The sequence below is a fragment of the Equus przewalskii genome, chromosome 21, assembly GCF_037783145.1.
Source record: "Equus przewalskii isolate Varuska chromosome 21, EquPr2, whole genome shotgun sequence".
NCBI classification, from domain to species: Eukaryota; Metazoa; Chordata; class Mammalia; order Perissodactyla; family Equidae; genus Equus; species Equus przewalskii.
Window position 1 is genome coordinate 26,005,422 of NC_091851.1, and position 20,094 is coordinate 26,025,515.

The 20,094-nt window shown below is 38.7% G+C and overlaps 1 protein-coding gene across 2 annotated transcripts in view; it reads right to left on the reverse strand.

The window, feature by feature from the left end:
- The window catches only part of UQCC1 (ubiquinol-cytochrome c reductase complex assembly factor 1), a 94,453-nt gene that overhangs the window by 37,516 nt on the left and 36,843 nt on the right, over positions 1 to 20,094 (reverse strand). For both annotated transcript variants that reach the window (XM_008525469.2, XM_070588189.1), the window contains exons 6-7: positions 15,429 to 15,486; positions 1,988 to 2,096 (exon numbers count right to left, since the gene is read on the reverse strand). In XM_008525469.2, coding sequence (XP_008523691.1) covers positions 1,988 to 2,096; positions 15,429 to 15,486 — 167 coding nt within the window. The remainder of the gene's footprint in view (positions 1 to 1,987; positions 2,097 to 15,428; positions 15,487 to 20,094) is intronic.

Below are 20,094 nucleotides of genomic sequence, written 5' to 3' on the forward strand. Positions count from 1 at the left end.
CAACAAATATATCTAAAGGCAAATCCATGCCCATTGTGCTTCCTATACATGCAGTTCCTCCAAAGACATGAAAATGTGAAAATATCCTCAATCCAGAATTTCAGTAGGCAACCATCACTTCCATGATCTGATCTCAAAGACTACAATTTTACACATAGAGTAAGCACATGATACCATTAGACAATAACATTGGAGCATGTGAAAATAATTACAATAAACAGAAGTAAAACATGGGTGAAGATTCCCACTTAACTCTAATGCAGCATGGAAAGATTTCCAAGACATATTATTGAGTGAATAAAAGAAAGCTGCACATAAGTACACAGAGGATGACGTCACATATAATAAAACATACACACAAAAAACAAATACTACGTATTTTCTACAGATAACATAGAAAAAAGTCTTAAAATATATATATACCAAAGTGGAAAACAGTGATTACTTCTTGAAAGAAAGTAACTGGCCAGGATTGAAACTGATGATTAAAGGGATTTCAGTCTTAATTAAAACATTTTGAGTTTTAAAAACAATTATAAAGTAAAAATATATCTAATATATATTTAGTAAAAAAAAAAAAAAAAGCCAAGATGCAAAACTGTGCATATAGTATAAGCCCATTTGTGTTATGTTAAAAGAATATATATTTATACACTTGTATTTATATAGAAAACAACTAGAAGGATACACATCAACTCTTAACAATGGTTACTTCTGGAGAGTCAGACTGGAAAAAAAGACACTTGTTATTTACATTAAACACTTTTACTCTCATTTTTTTTAAAGATTGGGACCTGAACTAACATCTGTTGCCAATTTTCTTTCTAATTTTTTTTTTTAAAGACTGGCACCTGAGCTAACATCTGTTGCCAATCGGTTTTTTTCCTTCTTCTTCTTCTCCTGAAAGCCCCCCAGTACATAGTTGTATAGTTGTATATTCTAGTTGTAGGTCCTTCTGGTTGTGCTATGTGGGACTCTGCCTCACCATGGCTTGAGGAGCAGTGCCACGTCCACACCCAGGACATGAACTGGTGAAACCCTGAGCCACAGAAGCAGAGCATGGGAACTTAACCACTTAGCCATCAGGGCCGGCCCCTACTCTTTGATTTTTATTCTATGAACATGTATGACTTTTATAATGCATCTATAAACTTTGTTTACTCCTCAGTCTACAGGGAGAACTTTGCTCTGAAATGAAAGAAATTAAATTAACTCATTTTGTGACCCCATCTGATGGTTCTGCTGCAGATGCTCCCAAGCTAGGAGGCAAAGAAACGGAAAAAAACAGGAACTATAATCTACTAAAACATGGTCTAGACACACAAAATACACAATATACACAAAGGAAGAAATTACTATTTATATAATCAACTGTATTCTAATGTTTTGGTTTCATTTTTATATTTTTATCACATTCTATGTTATATATACTATATATTCTCCTTTCTCAGGTTAATTATTTAATGTACTAATGTACATTTTTCAGTAAATACCTTGCTGAAGTATTCTAGGTTATCAGTGATCAAGGAGCTTGCTTTTCAGTTTCTGGGGACAGTGCAGGCCCATGCCAGGATCTTCCCATCAGAACTAAATTAGAGGAGGACCAGTTTGAACACTGAATCTGTGTCAAAAGCATAACGTCCTTAAACTGGATATTATTTTGTTTCCCCCACTGACCAAATCCATCCTTCCTAACATCATGATTTGGGCTTAATAATCCCATGTCCATACACAGGATGTCCTCACAGTGACAAACCACAATGTTTTGCAAACAGTGACAAACCACAGTGTTTGCAAACACATAAATAAAGTGTCTGTGACATGTCAGTCTCCACAGAGGCAGAAGTGACTCTAGCTGAATTACCATTTGACATTAGGCAGCATTTCACAGAAATCTAAAAGCAAGACTACTCTAGAACAGATAAAAACTTCAACTCACTCCCTCATTGGAGTTTTCCAGGACCAGAATCTGAAAGCACTCACTTACCCCCATCACTCTGCCACGCTGCTCAACATCCTCCCACATAAAATGAACTATGATACGACACATGTATTTCCCACTCCGGCCTTCCTGCTTCATTCGGACTAGACACATCCTGGGTGGGAAGAAGACATAAAGAGTTACCGGCTGTTTGCATTTTTCACATTATACATTTCCACTAAAGGTCAGCTCATCTGAGTGATTTCAGCAATGGGAACAAAATGAAAAAACTGGAAGTGATCTTATTTTTTTAAAAAATAAACTCCATTGATGTATGACATAAATACTGTAAAGTATATAAATCTTGAGTGTACAGCTTGATGATTTTTACATATTATATACACCTAAGTAGGCACCAGCAAGATCAAGATATAGATTACTTAGAGCACCTCAGAAAGCTCCCTCATACATGGAAGGGAACACATTTAGTTGTTAGAAGATAAGCAAGTCTGAATCCTTCATTTTACTGATGAAAACAGGAGTACTAAAGAAGGAATGTAATCTGCCCAACACCACAGAGTAGTCTGTAAAGGTGGGTATAGTACTGTCCCGTCTAATCAGAAGCCACTAGCCACATGTGGCTATTGAGTGTTTTAAATATGGCTTTTCAAACTGAGATGTGGTTTAAGATTAAACTTAAGAAGTTTAAGATTTCAAAAATTTAGTTCAAGAAAAAGATATAAATACCTCAAAGTTTTCATATAGCTTACATGTTGAAATATTACTTCAGCTATACTGAGTTAAATAAAACCTATTATTAAAATTAATTTCATTTTTTCTCTTGTTTAAACGGAGCTACCAGAAACTTTTAAATTAAATACATGGCTACTGTTATATTTCTGCTGGAAAGCACTTGTCCAGAACATGGATCATAGAAAGTATTACGATTTCATCTGTGTAATTACGAAATTGTTTCCCCCATTAGAACATAAGTTCCATTGAAGGCAAAGATCAAGTCTGGGGTTTTTTTTTTACCATTGTATCTCCAGGGCTTAAGTATAGCAGGCACTCAATATATATTTGTGAACAAATAAATGAACAAAACATCTCAGGGCAAAGTTTAGGGCTCTTTCCTGTATCCTCACATCACATTGCCTCTAATCAGCACAGAGGGCTCACTGCCTGAGACCTCATTTAAGAATAGAAAAATTATTTTATTAATTAATAAACATAATATTATACTTAATTATATATAAGAATATAAACAGGGTCATCAACTTTCCAAGCTAGTTCCTAATCTCATTCTCCTGACTATACTTATTTGTATGATCTCTCATTAAATAGTTATTAAGCAGCTACAACAGGACAACTCACCTAAAAGACCATTCCTGCTATAGTTATGGAATATTTGGTATAAATGGACAATTCTATCTCCATTCACAATTAATCCTGTCCATTAAAAACTATTAGCAATAGCATGGTACAGTGGAATGATTGCAGCCTGGCCTGCCTCAACATCTCTGGTAACGACTAAGATGGAGAAAAGAAAACATACTTATCAGATTTGCAGATGACAAGAAGCCGGGCAGGAAGACAAATATGCTGGATGACCTAACCATTGACCAAAAATATTTCAATAAGCTGTTTCAATGGGCTGAATCTAATAGGATGGATTTGAACAGGGATAAATCTAAGGTCCTACACTTGGGTCTAACAGAACAACTAAAGAGCTACAGGATAGGTGAGTCATGCCTACCTATGTGGGAAAAGGCTTAAGTTGACAGTATATGTTCAAGCAGAGTCAAGAGGATAATGAGATTGCCCACCAAAATAATGTGATTTTAGACACAGTAACAAATATAATATTTTCAATGTGCAAAGTGAGATTTTTGTTCTACTCACACAGATCAGACTCTACTTGGAATACTGTCCATAGTTTTGAATATTATATTTTAAGAGACAAGAGGAAGAGATGAAAGATCAGAAGGTATTTAACCTGGAGAAAAACAGGAGAGTTGCCCCAAATATTGTAGAAAAGCAATTAGACAGTCCGTGAGTTAGAATCAGAGCCAATAAGTGGGCGACAGAGGGAGAAAGAATTACTCAACGTTGAATATTGAAAGCAAAAACTTTCTAAGAGGGGAGTTTCTGAAGATTTGAATGATGGAATGGATGACCTCAAATGTAGAGAATTTGCCTGTTTCTGAAGGTTAATAAATGCTTGGTGGGAACTCAGATATCTGACAGAGGGTTGACTACATGATCTCTAACATCCCTTCCAACCTTGGGATTTGCTGATGCTGTAATTCTAAATTTGTAACCTTTGAACCCAGTTAGTGCCTAAGAAATAACACTCCGTGACAATGAAAACAGGTCATGGAAAAAGATTTGTCCACTTTACAGGATACAGGGCACATTCCAAGGCAGAAAAAAACCAGGGAAAGTTCAACAGTCCTTTTTCATGATTTTTCTTAAAGTTAATCAAATCACTCATGTCAGCCTCTCACCTGAAAAGACGCCGTATGTTTTGATGTGTAAGTGTTGTCAGAGGCCAATTCATCAAGAGCAATAGTGAGGTAATGGAATTCTCCATTTATTTGAAAATTCTGTAGTTTGTTAATACACCTGTCCTCTGAGGTTTAAAAGGCACAGATTTTCTCAGACCACAAACTTACTAGCTAGATCAACATGGGGTAAAGTGTTTTTTGTTTCATAGCAGTTTGTTCTGTAGCCCTTACAGATAACAGTCAGCTCAAATGGTTATCTGGGTAGGAAAGATAAAATAAACTGAAGACTGCTGACAGACACTGAATTCACTCAACGAACATAAATTGATTTCCTACTGTGTGAGGATGTATCTATGGTTGGATGCTGTGGGGATTAGAGTGATGGCTAAAAAGAGCCCAGCTTCCAAGGAGCAGTTAGTCTCCTAGGGGAGTTATACAAAAACAGCCCTAAAAGAGAATGTGGTCAATGTCCCAAGAGAAGCACAAAAGTACAATGGAGTTTGAGAGGATTACTTTTGGCTGAATGGGATAAGAGAAAGCCTCATGGAAAATGAAACATTCTACCCGGAGCTTGGAAAGATGAGCTTAAGTTGGACAGGTAGAGACAAAAGGTAAAGAGAATTTCCAGAAGATGGAACGTTATGAGCAAAGGCAGGGCAATGGAAGAGCTCAGCATATGTAAGGGAACAATGAATACCTAGATTTTGTGGGAGGGTAGGTATGGGAAACAGAAAAATATGCCAGAAGGGTCATGAAGGGCTTTGAAAGGAAATGCTAAGAAAGTCTAGACTTCACTTAGTAGACAATGGAGAGCCAGTGAATGTTTTTAGGAAGGGGTATAAGATTAGCACCTTGGCATTAAGAGCAGATGAGTGTCTGAGAAGTTAACCCTTTCTTCACAGCCTCAACCTTGTAATATAAATATTAATGTCACCAGGGCTGGAAAATGACAAATTTGATGAATATTTACTTTAGTAGAACAACGGTATTCAGAATTGTCTGATCCAGAAATACAAACTAAAGTGTGTGCCTGCCTTTTGAGAGAAATGCAACCAGCAAAGTTTGTTATAACATGCACCTAATTTTGTTGATATTAACAGTTGAGAAAATATGGATTCAAGCCTACTAAATGAAAAGAAGGTAAATTCTAATTACTCCTAAAACATTGTACCTAATTAGTTCAATAGACAATTGATGCAAAAACTTTCAGATATAAAACTCTACAGAAAATTTCATCACACATAGCTAAAGTTATCAAAACCAAGAATCAGTCTTCTCATCAACAGGAAGTATACTAAAGATTCCCATGAGTTCTATTGGAAAAATAAGATTCTGATCCACAGAGCTGTCCATTCACCAGCACCATATTCAGCTAACTAAAAGCTCAACTAATTTTTGCACTGAGTTTGTGAATCAAATTCTCCAGGTAATTAAGGACAGAAAAGCAGTCCTGTTGTGAAGAACTTTTGTGTTTGTCCTCTTCAAGAAAAAAGCACAGCAGAAGGCCAGGGCCCACATCTCAGACAGTCAGCTTCCTGGAATGTCCAGACCAAGCAGCTGAAGGTCAATTCTCAGGCCATCTGACCTTGAAGCCTACACATTCAGTCTACTCCTTTCTTTGTTTAATAACTGTTGTGAATAGGCAATACATGCACCCAGTAATAAAAATTAAGTCTCTTTCCTACTCATATCCCCCAGCCACCCAGGTCCTCTCTTTAAGGCAAACACAGTAGTTTCTTAGGAATCTTTCCACATATAATCCACAAACTAATACGGATATACATTCTTTTTACAGAAATGGTAGATTCTTTTTTCCCCCTTTTTCACAATGGTAGCATTCTACACACATTATTCCTAAGTTGAGAAAACACAGGATGTGCTACCAAAGGATGGATGTGAAGAACTCTCAATGCCAACCCTACGTTTCACCCAGACAGTCACCCATAGCTACCCCAGGGAAATCTTTGTTAGATATCAGAGATCGTAGATTTCCACTAATTTATTTAGCAGTTGTTAGGGTAATATGTAATCTAAGCTGAATTCAGCTTATCTGGTAATTTTTCCTATTCTAAAAAGACTAAGAAAGAGGAAAAAAGAAAAATATCCTTAAATAGCAAAAACAGATAAGTGCTATAATTAACAGCTAAAACAACTATGTGCCAGGTACTGTGCTAAGCAATTTAGATGCATTATTTCATTTAATCCTTACAAATCCATGAGGCTGGTATTCTTCCTGCCTCCATTTTACAGTTGAGGAAACTGAGTCTTAGAGAAGTAACTTGCCCAGAGTTATAAACCCAGTGTCAAAGCTGAGATCTAAACCCTGATAATCTGATCCCAGAGTCATACTAAGTTTTTCTGACTCCTTTGAGGACTAGAACAAACCTTCTACAATCCTTTTACTCTGAGTTTCATTTAATTCTCACAAGGGCAGTGACTTAAGCTTCAAAACTAGTATCACATTAGAAATATTATATCAGAAGGGAAAAGACCGGCTAACTTGAGGCAAGCATAACTACAACAACAAAAAGTAACTGCTGGCAGCATAACAGGAAAGGAAGAAACTAAACATTTATTTAAAATAGACACAAAAAATAGCACAGCAATTGAAGTTCAACAGGGAAGGTAAATCTACCCAGTGCAACTCAAAGAAGACAGCCTGGCAAAATACAGATAAGAGTCATCAGGACCTGCTGAATGATCCAGTAGAGGTTAAAGAATGTTGAAAGGTGAAAGGAAAATGAGTAAAACAAATTCAAAATGGTAAACAAAAACAAACAAGATGTGATGATCCTGGTACCCACTGCAAAACAAAGCCAACACTTGTCACAGGCTCAGACCATACAACAATCACGCTTGAGTCATTAATAAGTAAACTATTTTACAACAACTGAAAATACTAGGCTTAAACAAAAGAACAGAACACCTCTACTTCAATTCACATCATGGATGCATTCCTCATAAGAAATGCTTAAATTAAATGTTGACAGGCCAAATTACATTTTGCTACTGATTCAACTTCATAATTTCAGAGCTCTGTTCTTGGAGGAATGGTGAAGAGAGAAGGGGGGACGTCCACACTAAAGCAAAATAAAAGCTGCCCTTAAGAATGCAAAACAGGGGCTGGCCCCGTGGCCGAGTGGTTAGGTTCGCGCACTCTGCTGCAGGTGGCCCAGTGTTTCGTTGGTTCGAATCCTGGGCGCGGACATGGCACTGCTCATCAAACCATGCTGAGGCAGCGTCCCACATGCCACAACTAGAAGGACCCACAATGAAGAATATACAACTATGTACCGGGGGCCTTTGGGGAAAAAAAGGAAAAAAATAAAATCTTTAAAAAAAAAAGAATGCAAAACAAACTTTAAAAAGAGACAATCTTCTGCTCAAACATAAAACTGTTCTAAAAAATAAAGTCTATTTTTAAAACTCTTTTAAAAAAGAGACAATCAAGTAAGAAAAAAATTCTTGTATTAAATAATTTATTTAATCATTCATTTAACAAGTATTTATTAAGCACCCGCTCTGAGTACAGGCTTAATCTGTGCATAAACTACTCTCTGTTAGGAGCAATTCCAGTTGCCCCTCCCAAGCTTGATGATGTTCTTAAACCCACAATTTATTATTGAGGTTTTAAGCTTTACAGTACTATCCTTGTCTCTCAGTGATTCCAGGGGCTCATAAATAATACTGATCTCTTTTACATATAAGGAAAGCAAATAACCCAGCTAGCAAAGTAAAGAAAAAAAGGAGTGTTCAAGCCCTAGTCTGATGGCTTCCTAATATCTCTAAAAGGCAAGCATAGAGACAGGGGAAAAGAGAAGAAAGATTCATAGACTAGAAGCCTTAAAAAATAAAGGGCTAGATAAATTTTCCCTTATGGCAAATAATAATAATGATTACTACCATTTATTAAGTCCTCTAATATGAGACTTGTTACTGTAAGATGTATTTGCATTCATTATCACTTTCAGTCTACATAACCATCTGTCTAGTATAACTGGCCACATTTCATTGAAAACTGACACTCCGAAAAGTTCAAGTAACTTAAGGCTGCTCAGCGGAGAAGAGAAGAGTTAGAATGAAGCCTGAGCTCCCTCCTCCTTCCCCTAAGCCACAGTATCTCCCAGGGCAGTTTCAATACTGGCTGTTTCCTCCATTCTGTGACAGCACAGCTCCAAGAGCCTCTTCCTGCTAGATCAGACAAGGAGGAAGACAGCAACACTGCCTGCAGAGTTCAAAGGAACGAGTTTCCTAGCCACACTTTTCCTCCTCTCTGCCTAAATCTGGAAGAATTCTTGTTATTCTTGATGCTGACCTCCTGCCATGTATTGGCAGCTCTGAGCATCCTGTCTCACTTGCTCTTTGGGCCTTCTGACAATGCCAGTTGTGTTCTGGCCTTGTTTCTCCTTCATGGTAGTTTATAAGCTGCTCAGAATGGATCTGATTTTGAATTCAATGAAGACTAGAGGGCACTTGGGCAGGTCTGTCACTCTGGCTGCTATGAAGGAATCCCAAAGAGGACTCTCACGTAGCTTGTTTCCCTTACTCTGCCACCGGCTGCAGCCAAGAAAGCAAAGCCTACATGGCCACACTCAAGCCTCAGCAGTGTGCTAATGAATGAGTTTATTTATTTGTGAGCTGGCACGCTGACCCTTTCCTGGGGCTGTGTACAGGGCTATCTCCACTTCGTTTCCTAAACTCTCTCCCCACGAAGCCTAACCTTTATGTGGGAGCATGGGGGCCACAGGGTAGCCTGTGGGCAAACAGACAAGTGGGGTGAGGCACTTCCTGAAGCCATCTCACCTGACAGTGAGCTTCCTCCAAAAGCTACACCTGGCCTGTGGCCTGCCTGTCAGATCCACTATAAAGAATAAGCTCCTGGGTAGCAGGTACCAGTGCTCTTAGGTTATGCAATGTTGGTAAAATGATGCTCCAAAGACCTTTCGTTTGGGCAAAAAGCTGTATGTGTGGGTGTTCGAACAGAGCAATTCTGGCTGGGGGAGGGAGAGAGGATGTGCACATGGCCAGGGCTCACCATATATAGCAGGTCTGGAGCTGCTGGAATCCGGCATGAGCTTGAAAGCCCTATAGCAACAGCAAAACTGCTGTGGTGGTTTTAGAGAGCCCCCCTGCACTGGCCATGAGTGTCTGCCAGGACAGTTCTCTGGCCAGACTGAGACTGGAACCAGTCTGTTTTTCAACCCCTTCCCACCTCCATACTTTACTCCCTGTTCCCAAAGGCTTCTTCCCCTAGGCTTAAAAAAGTTCCAGCTTTTCTCCATCTTAAAATAAAAAACAAATATCAAAATGCTTCCCCTTCATCCTGTTTCTCCCTCTAGTGATCATCCTCTCATCTTTCTCTCCCATTTGGAACATCTTAAAAACCAGTTTACAATTACTTCTTCCCTTCCTAATAACTCCTCAAGACCCCATGTCCTCTTGTTCTATCCCTCAGAAACCCAATGCAACTGCTTTCCTTAACCATCCCCAGGCAACCCCCCTTCCCCTGTGCACCCACAAGATCTGTACATCTCCTAAACATAGCACTTACTATCCTGTACTATTTTCAGGTTTACTTGTTGTCTCTCCCAGGACACAGACAATGAGTGCCAAGAATACAGAGTTTCATATAGTTGGTGGTCAGTACTACACTGTTCACATTCAAAGGAAGAAACCTCCGTCCCCATGACCACCAAAAGGGGACACTTAGGCAAGAAGCAAAATGTTGCAGAAGAAGCAGTTTACATAGTTAGCTTTGAATTTGAGTCTCAGATTCTCCATTACTGATAAAGAGGCCTGTGATGAATCCCTTATAATTGCCAAAATCATCTCATTTGTAAAATGAGGGGATTAAACTAGATCTGTGGGTTTTTTTGTTTTTTGGGGCTTTTTGCTGAGGAAGATTAGCCCTGAGCTAACATCTGTTGCCGATCCTCTTTTTTTTTTGCTTGAGGAAGATTAGCCCTGTGCTAATATCTGTACCAATCTTCCTCCACTTTACATGTGGGTCACCACCACAGCATGGCTGACGAGTGGTGTAGGTGCACGCCCAGGATCTGGGCATGCAAACCCGGGCCACTGAAGTGGAGCATGGCGAACTTAACCGTTACGCCATGGGGCCAGCCCCCTAGAGCTGTGGTTTTTAAACTATGTTCTGAGTTTCCATGGAGCTATGCAAGGGTCCCTTACCATTGGGCACATCATAAAGACCTGAAGTGAGCACATCATTCCCACTTCCCCAACCCAAGCAGCAATCCTTTCATCTATTCATATATTGTGGCTGAGCATAAAATTTCACTTTTAAAAAGGGCTCTGCTGGGACCAGTCCAGTGGCATAGTAGTTAAGTTCACATACTCTTTTTCCGCAGCCCAAGCTTCATAGTTTCAAATCCTGGGCGCAGACTTAACACCACTCATCAAGCCATGCTGTGGTGGCATTCTACATAAAAGCAGAGGAAGACTGCACAGATGTTACAGTGACAATCTCTCTCAAGCAAAAAAAGATTGGCAACAGATGTTAGCTCAGGGCCAGTCTTCCTCACAAGAGAAAAAAAAGGGCTCAGCTGATAAAAAGTTTGAAAACCACTAGGTTTCTCTGCCTGAAACGGTTTTTCATCTACCCTTTGCCTTGCTAACTTCTATTCATCATTTAGGTATCAGTTTAAATGTTATCCCTTCGTTGAAGCCCTCCATGACTGAGCTACCCCTCAACTAAATTATGTACCCCTCTCTCCCACAGAGTCCTATCATTTCCTCTCATAGCCCCTATCCCAGCTATATTAATCAATGATTTGTTTGTCTCTCTCCCATACTCTAAGCCCTATGAGGGCAGGGAACAAATCTGCTGCATACAGTAAGTTCTGTTAGAGAATAAATGCTATAAATTTATAAATTTATGTTTAAGAATTAGCAGGTACTTAACTAAGTAATAAATAGTATTAATTAAAATTAAACATTAGTATTAATATTAAATATTACTATTAATAAATAATTATTTAATTAGTTACTTTAGTTGTTTTAATTACCAATGAGAAGACCCACTTAATACTCTGATTAGCCAGATCCAGACTTGAATTTCCTCTCCAACCTGTTACTAACTAGTTCTTTGGGCAAGTTCTCTGACTTCTCTAAACCTCTGATCTCTCATACAGAAAACAGGAATAAAGGAGTTGTAAGAATGTGTAAGACAATACATATAAATAAATAAAACATAATATATGTAAATGACCTAACAGTTATTATATTTATGATATACATGACTTTAAAATAATTTATAAAAATACAAACTGTATTTTACTCCCTCTCCACTCCATCTCCATCATAGGCATATTCTAATTTTATTTGAACCATCCCGTTTTCTAAAATTAATTTCTGCATCTAGAAGGTACTAATGTTTCATGAAAATTTTAGAAAGGAAGTCTCTACAAATCTATTAACACTATAACACCAACATAAATTCCAACTACATACATCTCACCACCCAGAAATCTAAGTAGGAGCAGAGCTTTGCTACTCTTACCTGACCAACAGTTAGTGGCCAGGACCCTTGCCACAGGAGTCAAATCATACCTGAGGCCATCAATTATCTAATGAACATTTACTGACACAAACTAAGAGTAAGACATGGCACTGAAGGGAAAAAATATCTCATTTTCATATCTTTCCAAAAAGATGATAAAAATAATTCTTGCTCTCAATAAATTCATCATCCACAAGGAAGATTGATAAAGATACAAAGTATAAAAACGTTATGTGATGATTGCCATAATAGGGGTGTCCAAAATACTAAGGGAATACAGAAAAGGAACTAACTCTGCCTTCAGAGGGAAAGCAAGGCTTCAAAGAGATGATATCTTTGTTGGATACTGAATAAAAAATAGGAGTTTGTCAGGTGGAGAGGAAGGAGAAGGGTCTTTGAGGCAGAAGAAAACTTGGTGCAGAAGACGTGACACTTCTATTACCTAGTTTTGATTTTTCTTGCAGAGGAGGGGGTTGTGGTGGGAGTGGTGCCTACAATGGCACCAGGTGAGACTAGTAACAGTGGAATATTTGATGGGATATGAATGTTATGCTAAGAAACACACTTTATCCTGAGAACAATGGAGAACACTAAGAAGGAGTATGTATGTGTGCACGTACTGATCCAATTTGCATCAAGAATACCAATGGCACAGGGAGAGGGAAGTGGAGGCCAAAGACCAGTTTTCAGGTACTGTTGCTTGTAACCCAGTGAAATCAATTTAGTGGGTGACATCTTGAATTTCTGTTCAAAATGAATTCAAATGGAATAGAAAATATCAGAGATTATCTGACATTCTAAGGTAAGTTTTACATAACTTTTGTATCAGATACATGTATGTCTTCTGAGTCACAAGGTAAAATGCATTTGTTACTATGGGTCATGGTCAAAAAAGTCTGTTGATGACTGGTGACTAACCAGATGAAGGGAGTGGGGGGAAAGTCAAGGAGGACTCCCAAGTTTCTGGGCACCTGAATGCATCACAATTGACACGGACCAAGACAGGGAAGAGAGGAGGAGGCCTGCTTTTATCAAGCCCACGTGGGGATGCTGAATAGCCCAGACAGCAACTTCTCTCAGCATATTTTCAGTGGCCACAGTCAATACTCCTCTTGTTCAGCAAAGACAAACGATACATAGTCATTGCAGCTGCAACCTCACATGAATACACAACTGATAAGGGCCCTCTAGGAACTGGGGAGATTCCAGTCCTAAATCCTAATATACAGAAAAACATGGGAACTAGAGAAAGCAGACAGGATAAGGGAACCATCAACACCTCCTCCAGGGAACTAACAGGATAGGGGAAATCCTGTTCCTATTCTAAGAGCCAACAGGGAGCCATCACTCTTGGGAAGTCAAGCAAGCTTTCTGGAAAGTCCACTGCCAGGGTATTCTATTATTATTGTATATGATCTTTGTTTTGTTCCTGATAGTCCTTCAACCTAAAATGCCCTCCATTTCTCTGAAAGAAATTCTACCCACCCTTCATGGTGCATTTCAAATGTCACCTCTACCAAGAGCCACTCTTTAGACACTCAACTTCTCCCCCACCAAATTTGGATTTGGTCACACCTCCATGTGCTTCCATAATATCTGCTTGGGCCTTGGGCACTGCACTTCTTTCATTGTTATCCATTACAGGCAATTGTACTTGAGACGTTTGCTTTCCATTGGACTAAGTTCCTTGAAGGTACAGACCATGTCATATCCTTCTCTCCAATGCCCCATAGTCCTTAATACACAGTAGGTCATCAATAAGAGTTTGCTGATTCGAACTGAAAAGCTACTGATTCCACCAAAGCCTGCAGATCATGGGAACTAAAGGAGGCAGGGTGAAGGGGAGACTAAGCACAGATCTGAAGCAGATAGCCTCTCTCCTCCTTCTTAACTGCTGGTGGTACTCCTCACTCCTCTGAGAAATTAAACCAACTTCAGCACAGAAGACTCAGCAGGAAAGTTTGGAAATGATGGCTAACTTGAAAGAACTACACGTAGTTTCAAGGTTCTCTCGGCTGCTATTAGTCAGGTGTTGACCTTGGGATGTGGTCACAGGGATTATATATTTTATTTTGCCATCCACTCCCTCTAACACTCTGATACCTCTAGCTATATGGGCAATAAAGAGTCTTTCATACAGGCTCTGAATATTATCTTTGAGCTCCTCTGGGAACAGCCTAGCCTCCTCTCAACCCTCCCACCTTTCCAGTGAGCAAATCTACAGCGCCACTTTTGCAGTCCTCCCCTCTTGAAAAAGTAGTTTTCCTCTCAGTATATCCAGCTTCCCTCCCTGCACCTTTTCCTAACCTTCCCCATTCAGACAGAAGGTAGTTTGCCTTCTCAGCTGCCTGACTAGAAGACAAGGCACATTTCAAAGAACAGGTAGAACTAGTAAAGGTTTTGATAGTTGCAGCTTCCTCTATGACCCCATAAGTGCTACTTACACTGATTTAGTATAGAACTTAGTCATGCCTACTTATAACTGACCATTTTACACATCTTATCTCCCTCACTAGACTAAGCTTCTTGAGAATTATCACTGGTTCCCAGGACATAGTGTGCACTCAATAAACTATCAGCTTAGGAAAAAATAACATAAAAAAACTGCCACCATAGGCCCCTTAGCCAATCTCAGTGACTATGTGAGTTCAGAAGAAGAAATATTTCAGAGGTGATCAAAACCAAAAAGTCTGTACATAGTAGTCAGTCCTGTGATGCAAAGCTCAGCTGAAGGCAGTCTCAAACAAGGGTCCTTTTGACAGGGCAACCATTCCCCACGTTCCTCAGATACTCACTATGGTCAAAGTAGTAAACTTAGTTCTCCAGAATTTACTTTCCCAAGATCTGGCAGTTCAATAAATACATTCCCCAGCCCCCACTTCAACGTCTTTCCTATATCCTTCTGACCTTTAATACTGTGTAACATTAGATGAAAAATTGATTTTTTTTGGCTACTTATTTTGCAGCTGAAGAAAAAATATACTGTTTAAGGTGTTAAATATTTTTACATGCAACAAACCTGGCATGAATCTAACCTGTATGCACATTTTAGAGGTACAGGCGTAAATGTCAGTGCTATAATTTGTTATAGGTTTCTGATGACCAGCAATGAAAATGACCACGGATTCTCACAATTCAAACCACTTTTACGTAAATGTGAACTTTCCTAAAACAGCCAAAGGAGAGAACTTTCCATCCAAGTTCATAGAGTCTCTTAGAGATACTGATAGCATTGTTCACTGGGTTAGATGTTCTTTGAGAAAATCCTACAAATATTAGTTTCTTTCTGGGACTATGCTTTGACCTTTAATAAAAATGTGCTTCAAGACACCAGTTATTAAAATGAAAGGAACAGTTTTTAATTCCTGAACAACTGCCATTTCATGTAATCAGCCCTGCTGAAGGCTATACCTTACAAATCAGCAGTGTTGGGAAAAAAAAAAAAATACATTTGGTGACTTCACTTAAATTGCTCACTTACCAGACATGAAGTAGAGTTATAAGAAACCATGAATTGAATGTATCAGGCATCTGACACCCTAGAAAATAACAATAAAATATAAACATGTGAAGGTTTAGAGGAGGAGTAGTGACTATATCTTAAATATTGCTAGGAATTTGTTCAATTAAAATATATGGCAGTTACAGTGCTCTCTGATCATGCTACCACAGAGCCAGCGCGCAGAACCACAGGGCAGGACCACGGGTTGAAAGAGCTCCGAATGCAGTCAACCAGCCTTCTAGTTCCAGCCCTGCTGCCATCTTGCTGTAATGGCCTTGGGCAAATCACTTCTTCTCTCTGGGCCTCAGTTTTCTCCCTTTGTACAATGTGGACTAGATGATTTCTATGGTTCCTTCCAACTTCCGTGTGATCCTATGTTATTTTCCCTTCCTGATCTCAAATTCTTCTGAAAAGCTCGGCAGACACCACCTTGCCTACCCCACTTAAGTATAGGCTTTTTTCACTTGAGCCCCACCGAGAAGTTTAAGTCTTTCTAGTCTCCTTTTCCTGTCTTCTTTTAGGTGACCCAATGTGCTACAAACGTGAGTGTGCTGCATGATTCACCCAAAGTAAATGACCAGGAGAAAGAAGTGAGGCTCTAGGGAACTGTAGCTGAATAAGAGAGCAGACCATACCTAATGAAAGGCCGTTTATCTCCCCCCAGGAATGACAAACCTGGGCAGGGCTTCTCCTTGGTTTAAGATACCAAAAATCACGTCAGTGCTTAGCCATCCAAGCCTCTCAATTCTAGGATCTCTAAGAAATGCCTCTGGCTGGATGAGGGACCCCACACTGAAAGTGCCCTCCTTATTACATGACAATGAGAAAAGCTAGAGCAAGAGGATAAAGAAAAAAGAGAAATCAGTGGGAAATTGGGGCCCTTAGGGTAGAATTTGTCCTTTGGAGCAATGACTCAAGAAAGAAGTGGTATCTTCTGCCTTTCATGAATCAATGAAGTAAACAATGTACTAAATGGTAACAAACAAGGGCCACTAGGAGAGAAAACACAGGGTACCCTGTGAGGTACTCTAACAACACTAATAATAATAAAGAGCTATAATTCATCACGGGCTTACTATGTACCAGACATTATAGGTGCTTAACATGCATTAGCTCAATGAATCCTCCCAACAATCCTATGAGGTGGGTACTGATATTTTTCCCATTTGACAGGTGGGAAAACTGACTCTTAGAGAGATCAAGACAATTGCCCAAGGTCACAGAGCTGTGAAATGAGACATATGGGATCAAATTCAGATCTGCTTGATTCCAGACACTGTGGTCTTAATTGCTAACTGCCTCTCTAATACTAATATCAGAAACTAACATTCACTAAGTGCCCATACTCTATGCCAGTCCACTGCTAGTAATGTCAATATATTATCTCATTTAATCCTCACCTTAACCTTGAAGGGAGGCATTTTAGAGATGAGGAAATGGACTCAAAAGACTAAGTAACTTGCGGGCAGCCACAGTATTAACAAGCGAGTGGCTGGGGTAGGGTTTAAGTCCAGGTCTGTCACAAAGTGACACCAAAATACTCTGGTGAGCTTACTGGGAGGTGCCCAGCAGCTGTCAAGTGAACTTCCTCTCGGAGCCCAGCAGGAGGGAGGTGAAGGCTGGCTTGGCCAGCCACACAGCTATTAAGATACATGCCATCTGAGAGTGGGCCAACCACCCTCCACCTAGAACAAGAATAGCCATGAGAAACTCTCAAGCCCGGATCTGAAATTGGGTCTTTTTTGGATGCTAGAACAAAACATTAAAAAGAAAAGTTTTCTTGGAAGTCTGTCTTTCAATCTGGAAAATGAAATTTGGCTGCTTCTAAAGGACAATCTGTTCAATTGCTACCTCTACATCAAAGCTTCTCAGCAGCCTCCAGGAGCCTTTCCAATTTTCTCAGAGAGGGAATCAGTTCTTGAGCTGGAAAGCACAGACAGACAGGCCAGCAGCTGGACTTGGGTCACAATTTTCCCTTCTGGGGGTCGGCTCAGGGCTGAGGATGGGAAAAGAGCCGGCATATGATTGACTCTTTGTATCCATTGGGGTCAGAACAGAAACTCATAGGGTAAAGCCCTAAAAAACAAGACCATTTGACTGTGAGCAACACAAAAATACAGCAGATTCTTTAGCTCAATGAAATGTGTTTAAACACTTCAAACACTTCAAAGTTAAAACCTGCTATGAGTCTTTTTGCCATTATCACTCTTGCTCCAATACACACTCAGTACATTATTTTCTGAGGCTAAGTACTTTCTTCCTCAACACCAAGTTGGATAAAATTAATTCATTACAGTTATGGGGCAGCAGTACTAACATAGTTTTTGTTTAATGCAGGTTCTAGAGTCACAGTGCCTGATTCAAAAGCTTGACTCTACCTCTTACTTGCTGTATGATTCTAGGTAAAGTTACTTAGCCTCTCAGTGCCTCAATTTTCTTCTCTATAAGTATGGGGAGAACAAGAGAACCCGCCTTATAGGATTTTTGTGAGGATTAAATGAGATAAGGCTATAAAATGTTTAGCAAAATGGTTAGCATTTAATAGGTAATTAATAAATATTCATTATTGCTGTTTTTCAGTTAATTATTTAAACACTAGTTAATTATTATAAACTAGGATTTATATTATCTTTGAAAAAACTCACGATTTAAGACTGTATCAATAAAATGATGAGACTTGATCACTGACTCAAAACCTATCCATTAAGGATCCTCCTCTCCAAGATATTAAGTCTCTTAAGGGATAAAGACAAAGCAGTCTGCAGACAACAGCGTGGGATTAAACACAAACTTTACTGATTGGCCACCTCTGCCAAAGTGCTCTTCATAATAGAACTGATCTCCAAAAGACCAGTTAGCAAACCACTGCACTGCATGCTCACAGAGGGTGAGCTTATTTATGCCACAAACAACATCATCAAAACATCCTGGAAACAACAGTGGGCTGCTAAGATATCTCACCAGTTAGAACCCTCAATATCTAGGTCTCTGGATGAGAGCCACCATGCTGGCTCGGAGATGAGAGAGTCTATACCTTTGGTATTTTATGGGGGCCTGTCCAAGAGGCTGATAGGTATATTATTTACTCAGAAGCATGTTGTGAGTAAAGAACTCACTCTTATATAATCTTCATGAAATAGCACTGGCCTCTTTTGTTGAAATGAGGATGACGCTGGCCAGCTACCTGAGGCTCTCAATCCTTTCAAAAATTTTTTGAACTTTCAGGACTCTAGAAGTCAAGCCATAAATCACCACAAGTCCAAGGAAGCAATGGCCACTTTAAAGGTGTAATCTTGGGAAGCAATATATATATTTTCTTCTTTTGCCTCACACCTGTCTAGCCTACTCTTTAGAATCCAAGATACAAGAAAGTCAGTCTCATTAATTTATAGATTTTCTCTATCTGTCTCCAAACGATGCTTTTCAGATTGGCTCCCTTTTTTATTCACTAGCCACAATTTGGAACCACTTTGGTTTGATCCTAACTGTAACCTACCCACAAATGACAAAGATGGAACACAATGAAGCATAATGCAAACGAACTTACTATTGGTCTTAACAGGCAATTCTCAAATTGAGCCTTAGAAAACTTGAAGTAAGAGTGATGTCACTGAAAAATATACTTCCTCCCTGGGTAACCATTTCAAAGGGCAAAGCTAGGACAAAGCTCACTGAGATCTAAGTGCTCTAATATGTATAAACACTGGTTTACAAAACTAACAGAATATTTCATAGAGGTATTTCTCATTTAAATATAATAAAATACAAAATTATTAAGACAGATTATAATTTCTAATTCGCAGTTACATTCATTCACAGGCAATATGTTATAGTGGAACAATTCCTGGATTTTAAGCCAGATGACATAAGATCAAGGCTTAACTACACAACTTTGGACAAGTCAATTAGTCTAAGTTTCAACTGTTTCTGAAAACAAAACAAAAATGAAAATAAGAATACAAGCCCTTTCTTTCACACAAGGTTTTGTAACTCCTAAATAAGACAAATGTAAAAGCAAACCATGTAAATGTGAATTATTAGTATATAATGGTAACAACTTTTATAAACGTTTATTTTTACAAGTAATTTATAACAGACTATAAATTGAAACATGATATATTAACTTAATAATAGTCTCATTATTTGATACTATAACATTAACTCAAGAATCTTCAATAATGAGGACTGGCTAAGATAAAGAAAGCTAGTAAACATCCTTTCAAAATAATTACAATAAATTTCTGAGTTATTCATGGAATCAAATATTAAATAGATGTCTAAGGATAGGATTTTTAAAAGATCTGATGAAAAATACTTCAGCACATGGATTCAAGAAACCACTTAAGAAAAATCCACCTTCTAATAGTAATAGTTTCTTCATCAGGTAGAGAAAGAATATTTTCTCCTTTCACACTAATTTGTCCTAAAGTGAGAAATTTTTAGAGACTCAAAAGCAGCAGGAAAGTTTTCTTTCCTCACTACAAATAAATAAGAAATAGAAGGTGGATACTAAATTAGGATTACAACTCAGTATGGTATTTTAAGTTTCTAAAATAATATCAATCTGCTGAAATAAACAAAAGTAAAACAAAACAACTTGCCTTTGGTTTTAAAAAACCAAAATAGTTATTAAATAATCAGAACT